Raw genomic sequence first — 11,267 nt, 5'->3', positions numbered from 1 at the left:
TAGATTGAACCAGTCAAGCCAATCCTATGTTAAACTGAACTAGTTATAATATTTTTTAATAAGGTTATAGTATTTTTCCTTTAACTAAATTGGTTAGTTTTCTTCTAAATAAGGTTACAATATTTTTTTGTTATCCAAGTAAAAATATTATTACTCTATTCAATTCAAAAATATCTTAATTAATTTAAATTATCAAAAATATTAATGTAAGCTTAAATTTAAGCATATAATTTTTTTAAGAATATTATAAGGGCAAATTCTCGACCATAGCTTTAATAAATTCTCGTAGAGCCCTGTCTTCATCGCACCGATCATCACCTTCACATCTAACCTCCTCACATATGCCTTCACCCTCGCCTCTTGTTATCTCTGTGCACAGACCCTTCATGCTCTTCCTATCCTCCTCTACCATCGTTAAAAATGACCTACGTGTTGTCACCCTCATCGTTCTCACCTGTGATCGCCTCTGCCCCAATACCCATGTAGTCTTATGATCAACCGCCTCTACCACTATCACACCTCACCTATGTTTGCTATCTCCTTGTGCGATCCCCCTACCCTCCGCTTGCCACTCTCCTCTATCGTTATAAATAAAAATCTATGGACCCTTGCTCCTAGTTGCCTTCGTCATCATCTAAGAGAAGGGGATACTAGGCTAGGGCACGTGGGCCGTTAGTCATCTCCATCATCCCTATTATTTTTTATAAATAATAATTTTTTTAGAATTTTCTCATACTATAATAATTTATATTGATTAAAAATAATGATAAAAAATTATAAGGGTCTTGATGTATTTTAAAATAAACACATGATAAAAATTATATTTTTCCACTTTATCTAAAAATTTAGGTATAATATTTTTAAAAAATATTATAAAGGAATGATAATAAAGTTACAGTATTTATGGTTTATTAATAAAAATAATAATACTATATTAAAAATATATTATAAATAAAAAATACTGTGATTTTATTCAAAACTATTGTAATATTAGAAAGCAAAATTTTGATAAAAAAACTATTTTTTAAGAGTATTTTGATATTTTTATAAAGAAATAAAAACTTCTAATTTTGATTTTTTTTTATTCTCTTCAAACCATTTGTCAGACGAACGCACATAACATAAATAGTAGATATATTATAATAGCAGACGAGCAACGCGAATCCACGAATTCTATCCACAGACGTCTCACAATACGCTGTTCCTTCTTCCTTCTTTCCCGTCGCACCACTTGTGCTCTGATCTCTTTGGTTCCGTTTCTCGGATCGAAGGGAAAGGGATGGGGAGGGAACCGATGGATCTGGCGGCGGCGGTGGCGGTGGCGCTGCTGCTGCTCTGCTTCGGGATCGCAGGAGTTGCGTCGGACGCCTCCGACCACCGCTATAAGAAAAGAGACTCCGTACCCCTCTACGCCAACAAGGTCGGCCCTTTCCATAACCCTAGGTGAGGCTTGTATTCCTTCTCTCAGTCTGCGTGCTCCGATGTGAGATCTCTCGGGTTTCGTTTCCTGATGGCGATGATGCGTTCTTTCATCGGTTTTTCGGAGATTAGAATCGCTGGACGACGATCGGCCTTGAATTCCTTTTATTGGCCCGAAAATTATGTGAAATTGAAGGAAATTTTGGTAATTTCTTGTGGAAGAAGTGTTATGTACGTTCGAATCCCCTAAATGCTATTGATTTTTAGGATGAACGCAAGTTGCTGGTTCCTTATTTAGGGTTTTGCTCCCAACATAATCGTAAGGCTTCATTTCTCTTCGAGTTGTTGTGATGTCTTTGACGATCTCGAGAATCTTGACTGCGCAACGTGTTTTGTGTAATGAGTTCATCCAATCTCGAGAAACTTGACTGATCATCGCGTTGTCCCGTGAGTTCATCCAATCTTGTCGTGGATATTAGAAGTAAAGAAAGTTTAGGCCACTGACAGCTTCTGAATGTTTCAGAAATGGGACAACTTAGGATCCCATTGTTTTTAGCTGATTTAGATTATTAAGTTCTTAAATCATCGAAGATGATGCATAATTTAGTTCTCGTTCAATCGATCAAAGTAGAAAGAGTTAGATGCTTGAACACTCAAATGTTGAATACTATTCATAATTTGATTCTTGTATGAAGCTTACCTGTTCGTTTATTTCTTTACAGTGAGACATATCGCTACTTTGATCTCCCCTTTTGCGCTCCAGGTTGGTTTCTACTTTTCTATTTGTTGATTTGTATGTCTCTTTGCTTATGTCTGATGTTGACAACAGAACATGTGACTGAGATTAGAGAAGCTCTTGGTGAAGTTCTGAATGGGGATCGCCTTGTAGATGCCCCCTACAAGCTTAATTTCGTAGTGGATCTTGATTCCAAACAGCTTTGCAAGAAGAAACTTACGAAAGAGGATGTGGCCAAGTTTAGAAGTGCTGTTACAAAGGACTATTATTTCCAGATGTACTTTGATGACCTCCCCATCTGGGGATTCATTGGGAAGGTTGACAAGGAAGGCAAAGATCTGGGTGATTATAAATACTACCTATACAGGCATATCCACTTTGATGTCCTCTATAATGGTGATCGTGTGATTGAGATTACTGTCCACACCGACCCTAGTGCATTGGTGGATCTCACAGACGATAAGGAAATCGAGGTGGATTTTATGTACTCAGTCAAGTGGAAGGAGACAAGCACACCATTTGAAAAAAGGATGGAAAAGTACTCACTGACATATTCACAAACGCATCATCTGGAGATTCATTGGTTCTCAATCATCAACTCATGTGTTACAGTTCTTCTCTTGACTGGTTTCCTAGCCACAATTCTGATGCGGGTGTTGAAGAATGATTTTGTCAAGTGAGATATCTTTCGAGTTCCTAACTTTTAACTCTGTGATATCTTTCAAGTTCCTAACACTTAACTTTGGTGCTGCGTGTTCTTCCATAAGTTTTATTATGATTATTAATAGATGGCAAAAGAGAACCTTGACATGTTTAAAATATATTGAAGGAGTAACACCATACTTGACTATTTACCAGTTTCCTTATAGATTTTGACAATTAGATGCTTGTAATGTCTGATCAGCTTCCATTTTTTATGTCAAATATTAAACAGATCTTGTGAATTGTTATGGGGATTATGACTATAATGGAGAATTATTTATTAATATTTGGAAGTTATAAATTTTTGGTGTTAAAGGAAACTTGGTACTTCATCATTTTTTCATTTTTAAATTGTTTGAATGCTAATTTTATTCGATACACATTGTGAATGTAATTCCTGGTTATAAGCCAAAAAACAAAGAATAAGTAATTGCGCATACTAGGTATAATTTTATAATTTACTAGATTCAATTGAATTCAGTGTGATTACTTCTTAACCCTAGCGAACATAAAATGTGTCGTATATAGAATCAGTTCAACTTCCAGTGAGGTTGTGTTGAGGTTCTTGATGAACTTTCTATAGCTAAAATTTCTGTAATAGTAAGTTTATCTTGCTTGTTATTCAATCATTTATGAAAAGAAAATACAAATATGACATTGAGTGTTCTAAATGAGTGAAACATCAATGTATAGCTGTATATGTCTCTCCGATGAAAGTACTACAGGATGTTTATTTCCACAGAATGCTTCCACATTCTAGGTAAATATTTCAGTGGAAACATGATGATGTCCTAAGTCAAGGACTATGGGATCTTGTGTATGTGAACTATGCAAAAATATATTGCAGGCCCAGGTAAATACCCCTGATGAGAGATTGTCCAGTTATGACCAAGCTGTAAATCATAGATGGCAATAGATCACATATATCACTCATGGACCATAAGAAACTAAGCTAAGTTGACCAACTTAACCCTTTGTGTAGAATACGCAGATCATGCTTTTGTGTATTCCAACACAGTCAATTGGACCAAAAAGCCATCTTACTGTTCTGTTTCGAGAAAAGTAGAAATTGCTTGCATTAGAGTAATATTGCTTCTAGCTTAAAATGTCTTAAGGTTTCTTCTTTGCTCATGATTTCCCAAAACCATAAGGAGATTGATTCGAGGTCTTATAATTCGTAGTCCAAAAGACTTCACACTTGTTTACATGTTTCATAGTTTTATCTAAATTATGCATTTGTTCCATATAATTTATTGAGAACTGCATATACTTCAGTATGCAATACCTTGATGCTTGCATACTTAAGCCACTTTTTTGCACATTGCTTATAGCCTATTTAGTTACCAAAATATTGTTTTAAATTCTAAAAAAAATTGCAAACTGATATGATCAATTTAAGTAATGACATCAAATTGGATTTTGTCTTGTCGACAATCATTTTGTCCACCTAGATGATAAGGATGATGTTGAGATCTCTTAGGGACATTTTGATTTTTTTTGTGCATGCAAATTTATTCATAAACTTAAACTTGTGTCCTCTTTGTGTTCCTTGAAGGTATGCCCATGATGAGGAGTCTGCTGAGGAGCAAGAAGAGACTGGCTGGAAATATATCCATGGAGATGTGTTTAGATTCCCAAAGAACAAATCACTCTTTGCAGCATGTCTTGGTTCTGGCACACAATTATTTGCTCTGTGAGTATCTCTAGAAAGGCTTGTTTCGAGTAATTTGAGAAACAATAAAACAGAACTGCAGAGATCAACTTTTTGTTTTTTTTATTAACTTTTTGTTGTAGCGTCTATCAAATGATGATGTTTACTTGGATTAACTTTTTTGTTTCCCTTGACATTCATCGCAGCACGGTTTTCATTTTTGTTCTTGCATTAATTGGGGTTTTCTATCCTTACAATCGTGGGGCTCTTTTTACTGCTCTGGTAGTCATCTATGCACTTACCTCTGGGATTGCTGGATATACTGCTACCTCTTTCTACTGTCAGCTCGAGGGAACAAATTGGGTGAGACATTTTCCTCGACGACATTTCCTTATTTTTTCCCTTCTGCTGCTTTGCTCGTCAAATTAAAATGCAGAATGATCCAGATATATGTTTGCTTTTGCATTCATACCCATTAAAGACTCTTGCTGAAACGGTAGCTTAAGAAAAAACTTAACAAGTGAATAAGGTGATTCAAGGTTTTATATGCTTATTCATTTTCTGTTTGGCAGGTAAGGAATTTGCTGTTGACCGGATGCCTCTTCTGTGGGCCTCTGTTCCTGACATTCTGTTTCCTCAACACTGTTGCTATTGTGTATAGTGCCACTGCAGCTTTACCATTTGGAACCATTGTTGTTATTGTTCTCATTTGGACATTGGTAACCTCTCCGTTGCTTGTTTTGGGTGGAATTGCTGGTAAAAATAGTAAAAATGAATTCCAAGCCCCTTGTCGGACAAAAAAGTTTCCTAGAGAGATTCCACCACTCCCTTGGTATCGAGGAACACTTCCACAGATGGCAATGGCTGGTTTTCTGCCTTTCAGTGCAATCTACATTGAGCTTTACTACATCTTTGCCAGCGTGTGGGGCCACAGTATTTACACCATATATAGCATTCTGTTCATAGTGTTCATCATCCTCCTCATTGTGACCGCATTCATCACCATTGCGCTAACCTACTTTCAGCTTGCTGCTGAAGACCATGAATGGTGGTGGAGGTAAGCCTACATTATAATTTCTTCACTTTTAGCTAGCCTGTCTAATCATTTGTGCTTCTATGCTGATGCAATTGCATACAGACTTTTTTGACGACTAATCTTTGCTGCATATGTCATGCATTCTAGGGACCTCTATTACTTGTCGGGAAGTTCTTATTTAGAACAGGATTCAATTTTCTTTGAATTCCTTTCTCTACTCAATTGATCTGACTTGATCTCACTGCAATGCAGGTCTTTCCTATGTGGAGGATCTACTGGTGTATTTGTGTATGCATACTGTTTGTACTACTACTATGCCCGATCTGATATGTCTGGCTTTATGCAGACATCCTTCTTCTTTGGTTATATGGCTTGCATCTGCTATGGCTTCTTCCTTATGCTTGGCATGGTTGGCTTCCGTGCAGCATTGCTGTTTGTACGGCACATCTATCGATCCATCAAGTGTGAGTAACCTGTCAGTACCAAATCGAATTGATGAATCCGATTGCTTTGCGGGGATTAGGAGTTGTATCAACCATCCAGTTAAATCTTGCCCTTTGCGGGGATTAGGAGTAATACCAGTTTGAACCGACTGGGCCCTGCTTCTTCCAGAAATAGGCAGTTACTAATCATTAGTATCTATAGTTGTATGTTTCCCTGTCTTTGATCACTTGTTCCATTTGCCAATTCTTTGTGTGACATTGTTAAGTAGTTTTTCTTACATGTATCTGCACATTCGTGGAATGGCTATCTTATGAACCACTTGGATATGTTATAAGACATATTTCTCTATACATCTAAAGAAACTTGTTTAAGAGCATGGATATCTATCTATTCATGCTTACAAGTATCTGTGAGGGCTGGTCTTCCTCATTCTGGTTAATAACCTTCCATATTGTCCAATAGTAGGAGTAAATGGACAACAAATTTGGAGGCTTTTTACTGATGTCTAAGAACAAATTAAGAGCAATTGCATCAGCAGCCGTTTTCAGTGACTCCACAAGATTTGATGATAGATACAGCTGATACAAACAATTAAGTCAAAAGGCCATTAATAAATTATTTATCAAGAACTTCATCTACTTTACAGTGACATTAGCTTCAATTCAATTTCAACAACTCAACACTGACTTGGCTTTAGCTTTCGCATTCAACATTAAATTCTTGATACGATGACTTCAAATCCTACTCCACGAATTATACGAAAACTTTCAATCCTACTCCATGCCCGGCTTACAGGACTAGCGTTTTCTTTTGAGCAGTAGATAGGATCTGTCCCAATGTCATTCATTCAGAGATAAGCAATAAACATTTTGCATTATATATTTGTTCCCATCAACTAGTTCGAGAGGATTACATGGTGGGTCATGCGTGCTACATTTGCATTCGGATGAACAGAAATCATACCCAAGGATGCTCACTCTACGACATCGTACATCAAATCCAGACTTCTCTTGGGGAACCCAATACACACTAGATGCCACCAAAGGCAACATAGGGTTGGGCTCAATTTGTTGAACTTGCAGTCTTCGAGAGAGAAGATAAGCTTTGTGACCCAAAGACAAAGTCAGAATACCATAACAATTGAAATAGACATAAACCGACCATAAGACCAACAACAACATGTTGCATTAAGAATATAAATGACCAACAACAACAATATAAATGACCAACGACATGTTGCATTAAGGTGTATGAAAATACGAGAAGAACCAACCCCATTTAGATCAAGATTTTGCTCACAACAGTGCATCTCATTTTTGCTCGGGGAGATGTGTAACCATTGATGTGAAGTACCCAAAATTTTGCAGTGGAAATGCATCTAGCATTTCATACTACAACCTCCTCCTTTATCGGCTTTATTGGTCTCGTCATAGAAGCTCAGTAGCATCAACAAAGGACAGAGTATGATTCGATAACCAGTATGGAACAAGAATCAACAATTTTCTATGCAATTCAGACATGTATTCTTCCCACCTGGCAATTCCGAGCACCAAGTCATCCCAGCTGAATGAAGGTTTTGGGTCATGACGTGATATGCCACCTAAAATTGCCTCCCCAAGTTTGTAATCACATGGCACCAACAGCTCCAAGTTGTTTGATCTCTTGAGAACAGTTGGTCTGGTCGATCCTGCACGATGTACTTCTCTTTCTGTTGCTAATTCAGCGGCTTTCCAGACACAGAATTGGACAACCTATTACAAAGATTTTTTAGCAATGAGTAGTAGATCAAAGAGTGGAGCTTAAGTTATAAAATAGATGCTTAGACAAGAACTCATCCAAAGTTCAATGCTTCTATTGCATGATCTACTTTACAGGTTACCTGCAAGGCATGCAGACTGTTGACAAATTCTCTGTCAACAACTTCGTCACCCCTACCAAGATACAATCTCCCATCAAGCAGCTCGAGAGGATCGCATGGTGAATCATCCATGCTACATTTGCCTTCGGATGGACAGAAGTCGTAACCAAGGATGCTCACTCTAGCACAGCGTACATCAAATCCAGACTTCTCCTGGGCCAACCAATACATACAACTTGATGCCGGCAAAGGCAAGAAAGGTTTGGGTTCAATATGTTCAACTAGTAGTCTTTGAGAGAGAAGATTGATAAGCTTCGTGTCCTCGTCATGTGCACTGTCACGTGTGAACCAAAGAGTTAAGGTCAGTCTTTCACCATCGATTACCTGTTCCAGATTTAGATAGATCAGGATACCATAACAATTGTAACGGATATTTGATATAAACCAACCATGATGCATATAAAAGAGCAAAACCTATTGCATTAAGAATTTCCGTTATGTAATCTGCTTGTGAGGTCAAATAAGAGGGTTATCACGAATTTATTAGCACAAGGGAACTCATGTTGACAAGTATCAAGATGCAGGACTGTTCACTGGAGTTTCAGATTGGGTTCAATATAAGTCTTGAGTTCATTAGGATCGAGTAAATCAAGCCTTAATTGTAGATTGACTTTGTTTTAGTTGATTCAGTTGTGTTTTTTTATACTTATAATATTGTCATTTGTTTTTATTAGTAATTTTAGTGTTGTAAAAGAAAGTCCACGATGCTCTGCAATTTTAGAATCCAAGTTATCCAACAAAATTCAAACTTTTGAATGCGGCCTCTCCTTTAACCCCGGTCATACATTGAGTAGAAAATGAGTTTATAAGGTCACTATCTGTATATATTGAGCTGAGAAAACCACGTTGTATTGATGAGTTTGATTAATGAATAGTTTCCTGGCCAAATGGTTTTGGTTACATCAATATCAAAGTAGCAGTCATTTCATAGGAATCAATTAATAAAAAATTCTACAAAATCTTTGCTGTGTGAATTATTATTCACATTAAACTAATATGAATTTATTCTATATGCAATCAATTCAATTGCAATTTGAAACTAATATTTAGTTAGTGCAAACTAAAATAATAAACAAGTTGATGATATATATACCTCATCTACAGAATGAACATTGCGTTCATCAGCTGTGTAGACCACAACATCCTGAAAATAATTAAGAAATTTGTTACTTAAGAAAGCCATATCTTGCTCCAGGACTGATATACGAATTTTTAATTTTTGAGCTTTGTCTTTCAACAACTAGTTGATTTCTTAACAATAAATTTGCATTATGCAGCAGAACATTTTATAAACATGGCAAAGTAGGTATTAAGGACACTGTAAGATATCTTCAACGAAGTGCTTACTCCAGCAGTGGGTGCAATTGACGAGGGTTCCCCATCTTTAAAATGAAAAAGTCCACCATTAAAATCTTTTTCATGGCTGTTCAAGTAGCAGACTGCCTTCAACATAAACAAGCACAAGTCAGCAATAGCATAATGTTATATCAAATGAAGACTGAAAGAAAAGGAATGTGAAATCGTCCATAATGCTAAGAATAAAAACTATAGGTTTATGGTTCAAAATCGAAAGGCTTGCCCTATCTATTAGACATTATTTGTTCATCATCTTAAAGTCCAGAAATTTATGCAACACAAGCACCAAGTATTATGCCAGTTTGACGGTGATGGATCTATATCTTGGAAAATAGAAGATAAAAGAACAGTAAATAATTTCAATAGAATTTGCTGGTAGAAATCAAAAGGTAACAACATGAGGATTTTTCAAAATTAAATTAAAATTATTCTATGACATATTATTGGTGTATTATCATTCATTTGGATCCATTTAGTGGATGGGCTTAATCAGAGAAGGTAATGAAATAACACTCTTAAATTTAAGACTGTTATTTGATATATGATGTGTGAACAAACATGTTTGCATAGGTGTAAATGACTTTTTCAGGATTCAAAGTCATACAATCGATTTTTTTGACACAAGAGAAAAAGCTATATTGGGTTTTAACTTTTAAGAGTCCACATGTCTCTACAATTCATAAGAAAACATGAATAAATCACCTTAACAGAAGGATAAGCCACACAACATCTGTACTAACCGCAAAGTCCCTTTGTCTTAGATAAGGCTTATTATCATCACTGTGCCATCCGATACATGCTCCCTTGCACCAACTGCATACAAAACGGGGGAACACATTTTTAAATGCAATTCTTACTTCATATTGCATCGAGAATAAATTTGCCTAAACCAAAATAAGTTTACACAATTCACCTTGTGATCACCTGATTGGTTCACAAGAAGCTTTTTGAAACAGAAATAAAAGGAAAAAAATATTTTATCAATTTAAACCAAATGCTCTGTTAAAAGGTTAGGTTATTTCATGTACAAATGCACAACTAAAGAGTATCAGGAGATAGGAGCCCTTTTATCAAGCCTAAATATGGGATAAAACTTCTGTAATCTCATACCCCCAAAAAAGTTGTGTATCATCTTCGTGCTAATTGATGATTCCCACATCTACCAAAAGCTTTTATCATTGATAGAAAAGCTAAAACGATCGTATCACATTCTGTAGCAGTCATCAAAATAATTCCAAGTTCCAACCATGAAAAATGCATCCAAAGCAGTTTAACAGGGCAGTTGAAGCTCATACACACTATGATTAGATATGAGATGCAGAAAAGCAGCATCTTTTTCTTCTTTGCCGACTCTAAATAAAGATTCCATAATACAGATGCCTATCTTTCTCATGGTGGCGATAATAGGAAGGGAACTTGGGAGTAATAATAACCTCGTAATCCAACAGAATAGCAGTGAAACGCCGATTCATTAAAAAGAAGGGAAGGAAACCTGACCTGATGAGGCCGGTGAACTCGACGAAGAGCTCGAACTCGCATCCGAAGAGATCCTCGACCGTGTCCTTGAGGCGGTCGCGAAGGGGGAGGAAGGGGATGATGAGGTGAGCGCAGTTGGTGGCGGCCAGGTGGGGGAGCGTGGTGGAGAAGACGCTGGGCCTGTAGCCCACGGTGCCGCAGCTCCGATGTATGAACTCCAATTCCTAAACAGTCATCAAACCCAATGTTTCATCAATCTATTGATCAGTGGAACGATTGGATGCCATTGGCGGTACCTTACAGAGCTCAGGGGAGACGAAGCCACGGAGAAGACGACGCGGATGCTCCGATGCGTTGGCCGCCATGGAAGCGTAGCTCAAAAAAGGGCATCGTATCCGTCCGGCGGTCGACACAAATCCATCGACGATACCGGTCGGGCCTGAGAGGGTCATCGGGTCGGATCCACTTTGAATTGGGAACCAGAATTATAAGATCCGATTAAGATATCCTACTCTTGAAATCCAACAAC

At 37.2% G+C, this 11,267-nt stretch overlaps 2 protein-coding genes across 2 annotated transcripts; one reads left to right on the top strand and one right to left on the bottom strand.

The window, feature by feature from the left end:
* Nucleotides 1–1,158: 1,158 nt before the first annotated feature.
* Nucleotides 1,159–6,338, top strand: LOC135649718 (transmembrane 9 superfamily member 3-like). Its single transcript, XM_065168420.1, has 7 exons — nt 1,159–1,443; nt 2,142–2,182; nt 2,249–2,831; nt 4,413–4,550; nt 4,715–4,871; nt 5,081–5,565; nt 5,797–6,338. The coding sequence occupies exons 1-7, from the start codon at nt 1,280–1,282 to the stop codon at nt 6,014–6,016; spliced, it is 1,788 nt and encodes a 595-aa protein (XP_065024492.1). The 5' UTR covers nt 1,159–1,279; the 3' UTR covers nt 6,017–6,338.
* Nucleotides 6,339–6,842: 504 nt separating this feature from the next.
* LOC135648802 (uncharacterized) lies at nt 6,843–11,198 on the bottom strand. The gene is made up of 7 exons (XM_065166761.1): nt 11,035–11,198; nt 10,760–10,962; nt 10,003–10,075; nt 9,254–9,349; nt 9,000–9,050; nt 7,868–8,230; nt 6,843–7,739 (listed from the first exon to the last, which is right to left on the bottom strand). The coding sequence occupies exons 1-7, from the start codon at nt 11,188–11,190 to the stop codon at nt 7,416–7,418; spliced, it is 1,266 nt and encodes a 421-aa protein (XP_065022833.1). The 5' UTR covers nt 11,191–11,198; the 3' UTR covers nt 6,843–7,415.
* Nucleotides 11,199–11,267: the final 69 nt, after the last annotated feature.

This window comes from Musa acuminata, chromosome BXJ3-9, assembly GCF_036884655.1.
Source record: "Musa acuminata AAA Group cultivar baxijiao chromosome BXJ3-9, Cavendish_Baxijiao_AAA, whole genome shotgun sequence".
Lineage (NCBI taxonomy): Eukaryota > Viridiplantae > Streptophyta > Magnoliopsida > Zingiberales > Musaceae > Musa > Musa acuminata.
Note: the sequence above shows the minus strand (reverse complement) of the source record. Positions and strands in the feature narration are given on the sequence as shown.

Excerpts from the sequence above, each read along its gene's own strand:
- LOC135649718 (XM_065168420.1), top strand. The coding sequence starts at position 1,280 with ATGGGGAGGGAACCGATGGATCTGGCGGCGGCGGTGGCGGTGGCGCTG. Across the intron at positions 4,872-5,080 it reads AGCTCGAGGGAACAAATTGG|GTAAGGAATTTGCTGTTGAC; the intron begins GTGAGACATTTT and ends TCTGTTTGGCAG. Across the intron at positions 5,566-5,796 it reads GACCATGAATGGTGGTGGAG|GTCTTTCCTATGTGGAGGAT; the intron begins GTAAGCCTACAT and ends ACTGCAATGCAG.
- LOC135648802 (XM_065166761.1), bottom strand. The coding sequence starts at position 11,190 with ATGACCCTCTCAGGCCCGACCGGTATCGTCGATGGATTTGTGTCGACC. Across the intron at positions 10,076-10,759 it reads GAGTTCACCGGCCTCATCAG|TTGGTGCAAGGGAGCATGTA; the intron begins GTCAGGTTTCCT and ends TTTTGTATGCAG. Across the intron at positions 8,231-8,999 it reads ATGTTCATTCTGTAGATGAG|GTAATCGATGGTGAAAGACT; the intron begins GTATATATATCA and ends AATCTGGAACAG.